The sequence below is a fragment of the Chaetura pelagica genome, unplaced genomic scaffold (genome assembly GCF_000747805.2).
Source record: "Chaetura pelagica isolate M959 unplaced genomic scaffold, ChaPel_1.0 scaffold174, whole genome shotgun sequence".
In the NCBI taxonomy this organism is placed as follows: Eukaryota; Metazoa; Chordata; class Aves; order Apodiformes; family Apodidae; genus Chaetura; species Chaetura pelagica.
The window spans coordinates 2,740,585-2,755,630 of record NW_009953722.1 but is presented as its reverse complement, the minus strand read 5'-3'; the positions used below and the strand labels follow the sequence as shown (position 1 = coordinate 2,755,630).

Sequence of the window (15,046 nt, the reverse complement as noted above, 5' to 3'; positions counted from 1 at the left end):
ATTCTCCTCCTAAATTTGGAGTCATCTGAATTAGCTGTACCCTAACAAGATGCTCCATATGTGTCCTCTGTGGCTAGACAGTGGCAGTCTACCCAGCTTTGGGATCACTAATTGGTAGTAGAAGTCACTGTCACTCAGGGAAGAAAAACATGCCAGCTGCAGTCAAGAAATCAGTAGCTTATCTTAGCTTAAGAAATAACCCGTGAAAGCAGCAAGTTCACCAAGTCATGCCTTTGTCCCTTTCTTTCAGAAAAGGTTTGTTTGGTAAATTGTGGCCAATCACTTCAGTAATCATCTGCAGATGTTTGACACTGCTAAAGCAGTCATGAATGAGGTCTAGCCTAGTTCTCAGACATCAGCTCAGCCTCTGTGTCTAGACAAAGTTAAGCAGCTGTGTTGAAGATGTTTCAGCTCCTGGGAACATTACAATAAATTCTCCAAGGTGCTGATAAGTTGCCTGCGGATCTTGAAGTAAAGGCGGATGGATTCGTATCTGGAGGGTCTGCTGATTTTGATGTGAGATGATCAGAGAAATTATTCTGGGACAATTACCCTTTGCAAGGCCTCTCTCTGGCAGAACTCCACTATGCTTTATCATGTTTTAAGTTAAAAGTGTATTGGCTGAGGGAAAATGAGACAGTTGGGCAAATAATGGCTTAGAACTGAACTGCAGTCCTGGAGTGCAGGTGGCAGGTTTAGCTGTCTCAGCAATCAGTAACACTGTTCTCAAGTTCAGTTAAATCACAGATAAAGGCTACTGAGCTGCTACTCCTTGAGAGCAAGACTGCTGTAACTACAGCAGAAAATTCCCCAGAAGCAAACTTCAAACTTTCCACTGAACTCCTACCACAGAAACTCAATCCTAAGAACACATCACTGTTTCCAAAATACTCTTTTCACCATAACTGTCCTCATAGTCTATTAAATCGAACAATTCTGTTTTGAACAAAGCAGTATTTATTACGAAACTTTTTAATAACTACTCTTAAAATACTAAAAATAAAATAGCAGTAATTAATCTTTATTTAAATGGTAATTTAATGTGTTAAGAGCCCAAAATGAAACTAGTCATTAGCTCGATAGTAAAGAGTGCCAGAAGCTTCATTACTGATTAATAATGGAGAACACAGTGTACTGAACAGTTTCCCCTGATCCCAGAAGCATCTAGGAACTGCAAAAACTTTCAATCCGAATAAATTGATTAAGCAACATCATTTTCTTTGTAGTTATAAATACTGGATATAGTGTATCTGATTTTTCATTCTGATCTACATTGATTAAATCTCTCTTTTAAAAACACCAAAATCATAGAATCATCAAGGTTGGAAAAGACCTTAAAGATCAAATCCAACCATCTGCCCTACCACCCCTAAACACTAAACCTTCTCCTGAAACACCACGTCCACCCATGTTTTTTGACACCTCTAGGGATGGTGCCTCCACCACCTCCCTGGGCAGCCTGCCTCCCCACTCTTTCTGTGAAGAAATTTTCCCAATATCCAACCTGACTGACCCCTGCTGCAACTTGACCCTGTTTCCTCTTGTCCTATAGCTGGTCACTAGGCAGAAGAGGCCAACACCTGCCTCACCACAACCTCCTTTCAGGTAGTTGTAGAGAGCAATGAGGTCTCCCTTCAGCTTCCTCTTCTCCAGGCCAAACTGTCCCAGCTCCCTCAGCCTCTCCTCATAAGACTTGTTCTCCAGACCCCTAATCAGCCTTGTTGCCTTTCTCTGCACCCTCTCCAGCACCTCAATGTCCTTCCTACACTGCAGTGCCCAAACCTGCACACAGGGCTCGAGGTGCAGCCTCACCAAGGCTGAGTAGAGGGGTAGGATCACCTCCCTGGTCTTGCTGGTCACACTGTTCCTCACCCAGGCCAGGATGGTGTTGGCCTTGTTGGCCACCTGGGCACACTGCTGGCTCATGTTCAGTTGGCTGTCAACCAGCACCCCCAGGTCCCTCTCTGCTGGGCAGCTCTCCAGCCACTCCAGTTCAAATATGGTAATGGCAAATATGTTATGAAGACTGTAAACAGGTTAAAATCCCCACAACATACCCTTCCATTGGGCAACTATTATGTATGGTGGGATAATGAAATTAGTTATTTTAAAAGCCACAAAATCTATATGATAAATTTTTCCCTTTAGTAGCTCATTGTTAGTAAAAGAATACAAGCAATATTTACTATAGATGTCAAAAATTTTGCCAGTTAATTCCAGCTGATGTCAATACTTTATCTTGCTGATTGAGATTGTCGTTTAAGAGAAACCTCCTTCATTTCACCCAGTTGCCATGGGATGTTTAATATATACAACCACTTCCAACCAAAGAAAGCTGCAAATCACTGAATTTCTCTGAAGTTCTTGAGTGAATGCAGAAGTGTATGATGGTAACTACTACTAACATAGCCACGTAAAAGGGAAAAGATACAAAAAGTAAACATTTATGGTGAAACTGTTCTACACCACTTTAATACAGATGCTAGTAATAAACAATAAATTAGAAAAATGAAATTATAAGAGGAACTGCCCTACATGAAATAAATTCCTTCAATATAAAGAAGAGTCCCCTGAAAAGAAGAATTCATTGCTGCAGATAATGTGACCTTCAAATAATGAATTAATTTAGTACTCTCTCCAGCTAACCAAAATAGCCATGGGTTTTATGAGACACTGAACCTACTGAAACTCACTGGATGTTATTTTAGGAGAAGAGCACTCCCAAGCATTACACAATAACTTGGAAGTTCTGTATCATGAACTCTGTTCAAAGTAGCAACATACAAAATCTCACAATATCTGTGAACTTGCACATTATTGGAGAAGTCCCAGGCAGATCCCTCTAGCCAGGAAAACACACTTTTATGCATTTCTTCTAATCTACCTGCTACCAGACACAGGATTCAAAACATGAGGAATTAATGATTTGCATTCCTTTTGTATAATGAAGTACAGAGATCAAACATCTATCAAGCACTACCACTGATACCACTGAAAGCAAGTCAGAAGGAAGAAGATCAGGTAACTTCAGTTAATCTTACCAGTTCATCTATGTCTCAGAAACATTATAAATATTAATATATATAAATATTAATGAATTATTGCATATGAGAAAGACAGACATAGAAAAATCATCCTAGAAGAGATGTTAGTATTTCAAAATCTCTTCTTCCCAGTCTTGCCATCTACAGTCTTCAACATCAAAGACACTGGTGCAATTATCTTCCTGGACAGTTCTGGAAAATCAGACTTCTTTGCTTTTAAGAAGGGATACCTTGATAAGGAGTTTCTCTCTTTGCAGTTTTGTAAATGCACATAAATTGAAACATGAATTTATGAGTACTAACATGGCAGTTTATGTTTACTATGAATATTTCAAAGGCCTGATAATATTCCTACGTGTTCAACTGGAAGTGCACAAAAATGTATTGGAAGTACTGCTGTATACTAATGGTTCACTTTGAGTAATTAATCTAAACCTACAGAGGAGAGCAGTGGTTTGGGGCATTCCTTAATGCACACATTTGGCAAGAAATGCCATATCTTAACAGAACAGATATACTTGGGATCTTTGCAAATGAATGAGTGCATCATTTACATTAAAAAGACAGTTCAATCCATCACATGGTGAGCAAAAGCAGATCTGAACGAAAAGGTTACAAAGACTCTGGCATATTCCAGGACCAAGTGTGGTCTTTTAACTGGTGGCATCATTAGCAACCACCTATGAAAGACCTGAAGAACTGCTGGGGGAAAAAATGAAACTTGTGTCAACAGTTACAAAAAAGACCACTGTATGTCTCCAGAGTACATACCGTTATTTTTACAGCACCAAGTCTTAACATTAATATTGCCCATTTTTGGTGCTGAAGCTCTCTCTAAAGAGGGTATAACCTCATCACTCTATGCCAATTTCTCCTGCTGTCATGCAGGCAATATAATTCTAGAATCTTCAAGCAATCAGACAGGAGACTCCAGTTAAAAAGCTTATTGTTTTTGTTCATTGCATGCCATTTCCCAGTTGAAGCTAACAATACAAACCACAGAAGAGACGACCCTGAGCCACTTACCACCTCACCACTTCAGGATTACCTTTAGCACCAGAAACATATATGCCCATATAAATGCCTACAGCCCAAAAATAAAAGCTATGTTTTAAAGGGTACATCTTGTGGAATTACCTTATTCAAACAGGTATATGTGATCTAAAGTAATGTAGTGGACAAAAAGCTTTGTTTTTCCTAGGTAGTAACTGAAAGTTATTTTGAACATCCACATTACCTATTTTGTGGCAAACACAACATTTAGAATGAGACTATACCACTGACATATTACCAGAATGTCTAATAATAACCTACTCAAATTAAATACATGTCAGACATTTATCAAGCACTGTACCATATATAAGGTAAGAACAGCAAATGGAACAGAACATAGTACTGTGCCCACATCTTGAATTTTGTGCCATTTCTTACCTTAAATAAGGCAACAGTAGAAATAAAGACAGGTACAAAAATAAAAAATGGTGTTGGTTGGAGATACTGAATTGCTGGATACTGGGAGCAAATAAATAGATTAAGTTTTTGTGGCTTGGAAGATGCAACTCGGGGGTAATGTGGAAGAGAAGATAAAGCCAGGAATAGAGAATGACTGCTCAACATTTCTCCTGACATAAGGCCTAGGATGAACCAAAATGAGTTACCAGGCAACAGATTTAAAAGAAATAAAATCACACTTTAACTTCTAGAGCCAATATGGCTTTGTATGTTGAAAATGTAGTGGACAATCCCTTAGGCACATTCAGGGAGGAAGGTCCAACTGTGACTCTTAAGTACCAGAACACAGGTACAACTTCCAGCAAAGAAGGTTCTGCAGGCAAATTGCAGGAAACTGGCCACACACTGTGAACATACCCTGGTTTTGCACTCTTCCCCTAGTGATGATACTTGGTCCCAGTTTGATCCTGCACAGCATCTGCTTTGCTGCTGTCCTGTGAGCAGAATGGCTTCTCCCTGCCTGATGGGAGGAATATCACTGCCATCCACAAATGCCTGAAAACAAGTGCAGTACAAGCCTCTTCTCTTCCAAATCCACCCAGTCAACTCACAAACTCTTCCCAGCCATGGGGAAAACCTCCTCATTTTGCTGCCTAATACTAGAAATAGATGGGGCTGGAAAGGACAGAAATGAGGCCCGATTTGCAGGTACAGTGTGAGAGAACTTTTACAAAGCATTTAAACAACCATTATTCTGAAGGGCTAGCACCAAAAATATAGGAGATTGTGATGGAACATCTTTCAACACAAGTTTCCATGCAAGAAACATCTAAATTATTTGATTATGAGCCAAACTGAGTAACATACATATAGGAACTGCAGAGATAGGAGAAAAGGAACAGGGAAGATGAAAAACATGCATCTGTTCTTTTACAGTAATATTAAAACTATTAAAATTTAAGTTAGAAAAAGCAAGTATTAGCTAGATGTGGTTGGGAATACTGTTCTCTGGTAATGTAATTGGAGATGGCAAAGGAACACATCTGAGTTTTAGAAATTAAGTTTCATTTTGATGTGAAACAAAACCAAGAGGTTTTTAAAATTCTGAGGAGCACAAGCATGTGCTCATGATGGAGGAGACAAGGCTGCCAAGAGTGCAGAATATGTAGTAATTACAAGTATCACCTGGGAAATGGGAACATTTCAGCATTCTAAAACAAATACCACATTTCCACATTCTAGTGTAATAACGACATGCTAATGCTTCCCTCTCTTTATTGTATGAAAAATCCAATGCAACTCATCAAAATCAGTCCATATATTTCTGCAAAAAAATTCTGTTTGCAAGTGACATGACAATAACTAATTAGCAACTGGCAATTAAAATGTGAAGCTATCATAGTTCATCTGAAGGAAGACAAACAGTAAGTCATAAAAGACAAATTATTTTCCAGCAATTGTACGAGTCTTTCATAGTAAATCTAATAATACTGGGAAAACAATCTGTGCTTTTTACTGCAGTGTCTTCCTTGTCAAGGATCACTTGAAGAACTACACAGTTCCAAGAGCAGCTTTGTTTTAAAATGTTACTGACAAGGTAGCCTAAACAAAACAATCAAACAAAAACAACAATAAAATATTCCTTCTGATAATTAAACTAAAGTCAAAATTAATCAAAATATTATAGGAAAAACTAAACTTTGTTCACAAGCACACAGATGTAACTAGAAGCAATCCCAGAATATGGCCACCATCACCAAGGCAGCAGTATTTCCCATTATTTTTGGTGAAGTTGTATTGGTAACTTGCAGTTCTCTAAATCAAGCCTGAAATCATAAAGCAGTTAAAAAAGTTAAATAGCCAACCCCCCCCCCAGCTTCTGAATCATACCTTAATTTGTGCAAAAGGTCTGTCAAAGTTTCCAACATAAAGAAGACCAACATTCTGGGTGAGTAGCCTAAAAAAATGAAAAAAATCTTTTAAGATATCATTTTATAACCAGAAGGGTTTTTTTTACATCTCCAGTAGTTGTCAGGGAATCCTAGCAGGGTAGCAAGCTTCATTATGATAGCAAGAGATACTTCTGCAAAGCTGATTAGGCAATTCTGTTTGAACTAGGACCAAAAAGGAAAGAGGTGCATTAAAGATGGATCCACACCAGTAATTTGTGTTTACAGTGCAAGCAGCTCTTCAACAAAACCATTCCACAGGCTTCTTCGTGATGGGTGTCACTCAATAATATGGAGGAATGGCAGGTATGTGTCTTTTCTATTTATTGGAGACCATTAGAAACAAAGAGACAGCAAGAGAGAAGACTAAACACACATTCAGAGCAGCAGCCCTGAGAGTTAAAGCAGATTAAGGCAACTAAATTACACATTAATTCAAAATACACAGTAATACAAAAATTACATCACTGCAAGTAGAGAAAGAATAGAGAATCTCTGCCATAAAAGGGCCTCAGATGCAGTTTCTGCCTGCTGTTTTCTTCAGCTCTTTATAGAAGGTTGTTGCATACCCCACCAGCACACAGGGAGAGTGGGATAAGTTGGCTGAAATGACGGATGGCACTTGTGGAAAAGAGTTATTTTGATTCCTGTGGATACTGTGCAAGTCAATGTTATTACTACATAAACTCCAAATCCTGGAGGAGCATTAGGGTGCTGCTGTTACGAAGAGGCCGAGGAGAACATCAATGGTCAGCAAAAAAGGGTAGAAGAGCACTCTGCTGTCCAAACTGGACAATCCTGCTGAGCAAGGGCACAGCAGTCATTCCCTCCAGTTTAGAGGCTTCAAAAGTGTCACACTGCAGTACAGGCACCCCATAATAAAGATCACTTGAAGGAGCTTCTGTTTTGAATAAAAGGGACATTCAAAACCCATCTTACTCTTCACTAGCTCCAAATTTTTATGACCTATTTGCTATTTTATATTTTCCTTCAATTTTACAATCCATTCCCTTTTGCTATAAGTCCTCACATATGAATTAAATTAAATAACAATAAATAAGTATGAATGTAGGCATCATTCTGCTTAAGCCTGACACTGAGGTGTCTCTTCTGTTTTTAAGCCTATGTGTATTTTTTTTAATTCATACTGATTTACATTTTGTTTTCTATACATAAACCAGCTGTCATTTTTAACAAATTTCTCACCATTGCCAGGTCTGTTTCAATAAACAGAAGAACACAGAAACTTAAATGGCAGTAACTCATTTTGGCCTCACAGAATGTACACATCTTAGTAGGATTTTGATTATTCCCAGTTCTGACACCAATATGATATTAAACTGGTTCACCACCAGCAGGAATCAGTGGAAAACAGCAATAAAATAAAGCCAAAACATTCACACATATAAAACAGGTAAGTAACAAGTCATGTAGAACCGTGTATCATCTTCCAAAATACCTTTCCCTAATTTTATATGGTATACAAAATTTCCCAGACCCTGTCAGAAATATCCAAAGGAAGGAAATACCAGTAAGGATCAGAGCATATCAGTCAGTCCAGACAGGCAAGTGGCTTTCTCCCTTTGCCCATCCTTTGCTCTCTCAGGAAGACTTACACTGTTTCCCAGTGGTTCTGCAGGATATGGAAGTTAGGATAAGCATATCAAACTCATTTTCAGTCCCAGTTAGTCAAATTTACTCAGAACTCAGGTGTCTGGAGCTGGAAAAGCCAGCATATTGATCAAATATTCTCCTAGGGCTATAGAGCAAACTCTGAAAATATTTAAAGCTTTGCTAAATGAAAAGAAACTTATGGGAAGCAATTAGTGAAAAAGGTTAAAAGAGAATCTGTAAAAAAGATTCAGTTTATCTCATCATATCTGAGAGAAGGGTACCAGAAAGCAAAAAAGTTCTCTTAAAAAGAACTACACATAATTTTTGCAAGGCAGAAAAGAAGAAAAAAAAGTTCACTGGCTGTATTTCTAGCAAGGGACTTAACCAGAAGACATATAGCGTGGTTATTCCCACATGGTTACTCTTCTTGTTTTCCTTAGTGGACAGAAATGTACAACCATGAAAAATCTGAGTCGTCAGGATGGCTTTAGTTAGAAGTAATGAACAGAATTTAAGATGGATCTTTCCAGAAGCCTGTAGAGCAGTTTACACTGCTTAAGTAGCACCCAAAGTCTGCAAATGGACTGCAAGAACTGCCTTCCTTAACAAGACTGATACTGACACAGAAGTACAAGCTTATTACTGTTGATTCACTTTTCACTGCTTTGGCTGAGAAGTGTTTCACTCACTTCTTATTTGCATTCACAACTTAAACTTAAAAAGGCAATGTTAATTCAATGAAATTTTAGGAAAATTTTTAGAGAATGGAAAATAATCCCCCTTGCTTAAATAAAAGGTCCCATTCTTTATTTCTTTAGGTTTCAAGATTCATCTCAAGTTCTAAAATTCAAAATTGTAACACCAAACCTCAAAGCCAGTCAGTTTGCCATATAAGCACTCAACAAGGTTGAAATGAGAATCCCAATATGATCATCATTTAATGTCCTGAAATACTTACTTTTTCTCCCTCTAAATGGTCTAAGCAACTGAAAAAAAAGCCAAATCTCATGACTTGTATCAATTCTTTTGCTTCAGGGTTCTTATTGAGCTCTCTCTGTGAGAAGCCCTGTGGGAAGGACTTAGGGGTGCTTGTGGATGAAAAGTTGGACATGAGCCACCCCATATGAGCACAGGCTGAGAGCTGAGGTTGTTCTCCCAGAAGAGAAGGCTTCAGGGAGACCTTACAGCAGCCTTCCACTACCTGAAGGGGGCCTACAGTAAAGCTGGGGAGGGGCTTTTCACAAGGACAGGTAGTGATAGCACAAGGGGTAACTGTTTCAAACTGAAAGAGGGGATATTTAAATTAGATATTAAGAAGAAATTCTTTAGTGTGAGGGTGGTAAGACACTGGAGCAGGTTGCTCAGAGGAGATGCCACCTCCCTGGAGGTGTTCAAGGCCAGGTTGGATGGGGCTTTGAGCAACCTGGTCTAGTGGGAGGTGTCCCTGCCCATGCAGGGGAGTTGGAACTAGATGATCTTTAAGGTCCCTTTGAAACAAAAACATTCTATGATAGCAGTGCAATCTCCACATTTCAGACACTTAGCTCACACAGAAGAGTCTGAAGAGGTAAGCATATCGTGACAAGAGTCACTGTTGAGGTTCTGGATAGGCCAAGCCATGGCAAGAGTGTTATCACTCCCTTAGTCGTCACTAGTGGCAGTATCAAAAAAATGATGTGTTATCAAGGAGATAGGTACAATAGAGGTGTACATGCCAATCTTCATCTCACCCACAGGAACTCAGCATGACCGATCACTAAATTACCATTAAAATGTACTCCTCGTCTATCAGAAAGCTCAGATCATACAGTCATTGTTACAATCCCTTACCATACCACCAGACTGTGTTTTTCAAATACCTAAAATTAACTTTATACCATTTACTTCAGCACACCTAAATTGATACAGATACTCTCTCCTAGTGCTCTCAACTAATTACCCTTTGCCTTTGAAGACCTTCCACTGGTAGACAGGCTGGTTATAAGCACTTCTGTGTTTCCTTATGCTAATGCTCTCTTTTAAAATGTCAGTCTTCTATTTCTTACCTAATTTCACATTTGCACAGTTCTATTCTCAAAGCCCCATCAGCAGCACTCAACACCTAACTCTGCTAACAGCTGGACATCACCTGTAACTGGCCAAAATCAAGACCAGCTTATGAAACTGTGGTGACAGTTTCACAGTCCACTTACCATCTTTAAATTCTACATACAAATAATATACCTTAAAATTATGAGATGCAATTGTCAAAAATGCAAATGCTTACTGGCACTTCAGTACTAATACTTTACTGGAAAATAGGTACCAATAAACAAAATTGCCTCAACTGATCATACAGCTTACAGACTGACATGTATTTTATTTGTAGTCTCTTCATTCAATCCATGACCAAAGATTCCCTTTTTTTTTTTCTTCTGGAAATAGAAGGAAAGAAACATCACTCCAAAACCAGTGGTCTCTTAAGACATTCTGTCCATCAGTAACAGCACACTCCTCTTCTCCTGCCCTGTACACCCAAGGCAGCAGAATTCTAGCCCAACCTACTTGGGCTGTATTGTCCCATTACATGAAAACAGCATAAAAAGCTAAAAAGTATCAGGATAAACCATTTATGACTTTTGTCAAGACAATGTAAAGGTCTTAAAAGGCCTTCCCATTACCAAGAAAATTCTGCCATATAAGTACCTCCAAATTCCCTATTTTCCACCTTCAAAATCCTAGATTTGGTCTTTTCTAGGATCTAGAACATACCCAATGTTTTAAAAATGCAAGTTGCAGCAGCCAGGCACTGCTGCTTGTATGACTGGGCATGGACAGGCACAACGACCAAAAAAATGTTGTGGCAACAGTGATGTGAAGGGGCTAAATGCAAATAAATACTGGACAGGATTAAAGGCTTGGGTGAAAGAAAACTTGGAATAAGACAAAGTAATACAGCAAGGGATGTGGAGCACAAGTGGGATGACAGGTATAAAAGAGTGGCAAAGCAGCCCCCTAAACTGGAGCAGACTAGTGGATTAGGGCTACAGGAGAAGCAAGGACTGATTTAACACAGAGATCACCCTCCTTGGGCACAGCTGACCTTGCTGTCAGGGCTGGGACAGTCCCAGCACCATTGCTCCCTTCCTAGTGCCTTTGACCATGGGAAGTGGAGCAAACCTTGGCTACAGACTTGATGAGGGCAGCACATTTTGAAGAAGCTTGATCACTTTCTCTTCTCCACATGTGGTCTGTTCCCAGTAACTCACTAAGATCTGTTTGTTAAGATGAAGGTGTATATTTCACAATATCCATGACTGACACACCAATGCTCCAACTGCTAAGTAGTACTTTGTGAAGGCAGAAAGTGTCAAATAGTTCCTCCATGTCTTGTTGGGAGGTACAACTTCATTACACAACTTCAGCTTGATCTGAACCCCAAACACTGACCCCTTTCAGACTCCAAGGGCTGCCTTGAAAGTCTGCTCAGGCTACCAAACAGGGTCACTGACATGGTTTAAGCCTAACCAAAAACAAAGACCCAGCCATGTGGCTGCTCCCTCTCCCCCCACCATGGGATGGGGCAGACAAAGGCCAATTAGAAGCTTGTGGGTTGAGACAAAGACAAGGAAGGTTCACTCACCACAGCATCACCAAAGCTAGAAAAGACATTTAAGATCAATACAGCCTATGACCAACACCACCAAATCAGCTAGACCATGGCACTAAGTGCCACATCCAGCCTTTCCCTGAACACATCCAGGGACGGTGCCTCCGCCACTTCCCTGGGCAGTCCATTCCAATGTCTAATCACCCTCTCTGTGAGGAAGTGCTTCCTAATATCTGACCAATTATAGTCACAGGAAAAACAGACTCGACTTGGGGAAAAAATAGCAATTTATCACTAATTACATCCACACAGGACAAAGACAAATCAAAAAACAGTGCTTAAATACTTTGCCCCACCCCTTCTTCCTGGGCCCAAATCACTTTATTCTTCATTTCTCCATCTCCTTCTCTCCAGCTGCACAAGGGGGACAGAGGTTGGGGTTTAGAGTCAGTTCACGGTCTGTTGTCTCCTGCCACTCCTTCCTTCTCAGAGAATTCCTCACAGTCTTCCCCTGTTTCCCCACGGGGTCCCTTCCACAGAAGAGAGTCCTTCACAAACCTCTCTGACACAAGTCCTTCCCATGAGCTGCAGTCCCTCAGGAGCAGGCTGCTCCAGCCCAGGCTTCCCACAGTCATGGGCTGCTTCAGGAACAGTCAACTCTCCTGGTGCGGGGTCCTCTACAGCTGCAGATCCAAGTCCATGGACTGCAGGTCCACATCTGCCCCTCCTGGCACCTTCAGGGGATGCTCCACCATGCTCCATGGGTCCAGGGGAGCCTGCCATCTCTCCATGGGCTGCAGGGGAACTTCTGCTTGGGCATCTCCTCCCTCTCCCTCCTCATTGACCTTGGTATCTCTCTGCTCCAGCACTGCTTCTCATCTCTGCTCTCCACCTTGCCTCTTCTCCTCCCCCTCTGCTCTCAGATCTTTTACTGATTCTTTCATATGCTAATCACAAAGGTGCATCCATCGTCTCTCTGCTGGCTCAGTTGGCCAGACATTTGGAGCTGGGTGAGCTTTTCAGCATCTTACAGGAGCCACCCCTGGAGCCCCTGCCCCACTACCAAAACCCACACCAGATCAAAACAGCACAGTCACGTTAACTGTGGAGCTGAAAACTTAACTTCTGACCAGGCATACACAGACCAGCTGGACTTTTTCCTCTGGGCTATCTGGATCCTAGTGCTGCTGTGCCGACTACAGAAGGAGGTTTCCAGAAAGGAGCACGCAAAGAAATTAAGAAGCAGGGTGGAGCAAGGAGCTGCTGCCTCTCACAGGAGCAAGTTACTGCAGATGAGCTGAACGCATGGACTTGACTCCTGTGCGAGGCAGAAGCTCCTGCGCTTGCTCAGCTGCAAGGCTGGTGGTTCATGCAGGAACACAGGCTGAGACCTGCAGCTCCAGCCAACAGTGCAGAGGTCAGAGTTGGAAAGCAGCAAGTATGGAGTGACACACACCACATGTGCAACAGAAGGACTTAAGAGAGGTAAGATAATTGGAAAGGTGGCATGTGCAGAAGGAAAACGATGACCAACGAGCAGGCATATAGGCTTGAGCTGTCTGGTTTTTCAGGATGAAAGGTGCTGTGAAACAGGCCGAGTGGCAGGCACACAGAGCTGTCTACAGCAATGCTTCAGTTGTCCCCTACCCCTTGGAAACAGAACCTGTAACTTCTTCCTTCAATTTCCACAAGAACTCTCACCAAAATCCCAGAACTGATGACAAGTTATCAAACAGTATCTTGCAGTATTTGTATCAGGCAACCTTATAATTTAACTTGACATACATAATGGTTGAAGGATTGTTCATAACTCCACATAAATCAAGTCACCAGATTCTCTATTTCAGGTCTTATTCTTGACTATTGCCAGTTTCTTTCACTAGCTCTTGCAATCCCCTGACTCTAGATGTATCTGTATTTGTTTTTAAGAGCTGGCTAAGTGCTACAGCCTCCCACCAAATCTTTGCTCGATGTAATAAAACTAGTTATGTTGCATAACCAGAAAAGTACTTGAGTGCATTCAAGGCTGCAGAAACTTCCCAAACTGAGCTTGCCAGCTGTGTGTACTGTCTGTACTTCTACTGTGTAGGTGGAATTGACTGCCTGCTATGAGGGGTAGCTCCTGCTGTGGACTGTCTTCCAACCTGGAAAACCCTCTCCAGATCAGACAGCGTTTTTGTGGTTGATCTGAACAGTGGACTGATACCTGAAACACTCTTGGTGTTTGCCTGGAAAGGATTTCACCCTAGCAGATATGTTGAAATAGGAATACCAATTCCATTGATGGAACAATGGGATCAAGATGCATGTCGGCAGCAGCAACCAGTACCTACCATGGGGCTGGGATCTGATCCCTCATATGCTGCAGAAAGACATTTGCAGTCTTCATAGAGGTTGCTGGTGAAAAGACTTAAATCCTGAGAAGACGTGTATCAAGCTTGGAATAGATATGAAGCAAATCAGAAAGAAACACAATCCTGACACTCAGTGGGGCTACTGGTCATTCTGCATATCTCTATCTTTATTGCTAAGATCATCTCAGCATCTATATTAGGGCCAATTAAGGCCAAAAAACTGAATATAACCTGTTTAAAGTATAAATCAGGGAGTCAGAGAGAATTTTAGGAAAATCTCTATGACCATACTCACATTCTAAATGCCCATATTTAAATTAACTACATATATTAGTTATGGTCTCAATGTTCTTACGTTTTCAAATTAAAAAAAAAATATTTTGTGTGATAAGCACATACAAAGAATTCCACTGTTACACTCTATACGTGCTTCTAACTGTCTAAAAGTTACACTGGATGCATTTGCAAATTTTAGGCAGAAATGACTGTTTTAAGTTACAAACACAGATGAACAACAGCCCTGAGAAAAGAAGCAACACCCACGTAAGTTCAAGAACTGTGTTTTCCAACACTATTTGAATGTTTTTCACATAAAGCTTTGAAGATAAAGGTAACTTTTATACATAACTTTTTTTTTCCATTCCGCAAAGAAATTATCCCATTATGTAATTATTGCACACAATGGCATGAGCACAAATAAAGCATCATAACAAAGCAAGAAAGGACACTGTCTTCACATGATGCAGCTGATGTCCTTTGAGAATATAGTAAATATTCTGCATTTGTCTGTGAAAGGAAAACTCTGCACTGTGCTGCAATATCTTAACCATGGAAAGAGAAGCAGTTTCTTAAGTAGTCTCTTGAACCAGAAGTTGGATTCTACCACGCTGACATTACAATTATAATTTGCTTCTTGCTTATGATAATTATTCCCCATTGCTTTTCAACTCTATTTTGTTTCTAGGAATATGGCATTGAAAGAAAAAAGAGGAAGAAAATCAGAAAAAGCCTAAGTAGAGAATTACAGAAATTGATGTTAGGGTC

At 40.5% G+C, this 15,046-nt stretch overlaps 1 protein-coding gene across 2 annotated transcripts in view; it reads right to left on the bottom strand.

The window, feature by feature from the left end:
• RNGTT (RNA guanylyltransferase and 5'-phosphatase) overlaps positions 1–15,046 on the bottom strand; it is a 172,209-nt gene that overhangs the window by 28,848 nt on the left and 128,315 nt on the right. For both annotated transcript variants that reach the window (XM_010000510.1, XM_010000509.1), the window contains one exon: positions 6,387–6,453. In XM_010000510.1, coding sequence (XP_009998812.1) covers positions 6,387–6,453 — 67 coding nt within the window. The remainder of the gene's footprint in view (positions 1–6,386; positions 6,454–15,046) is intronic.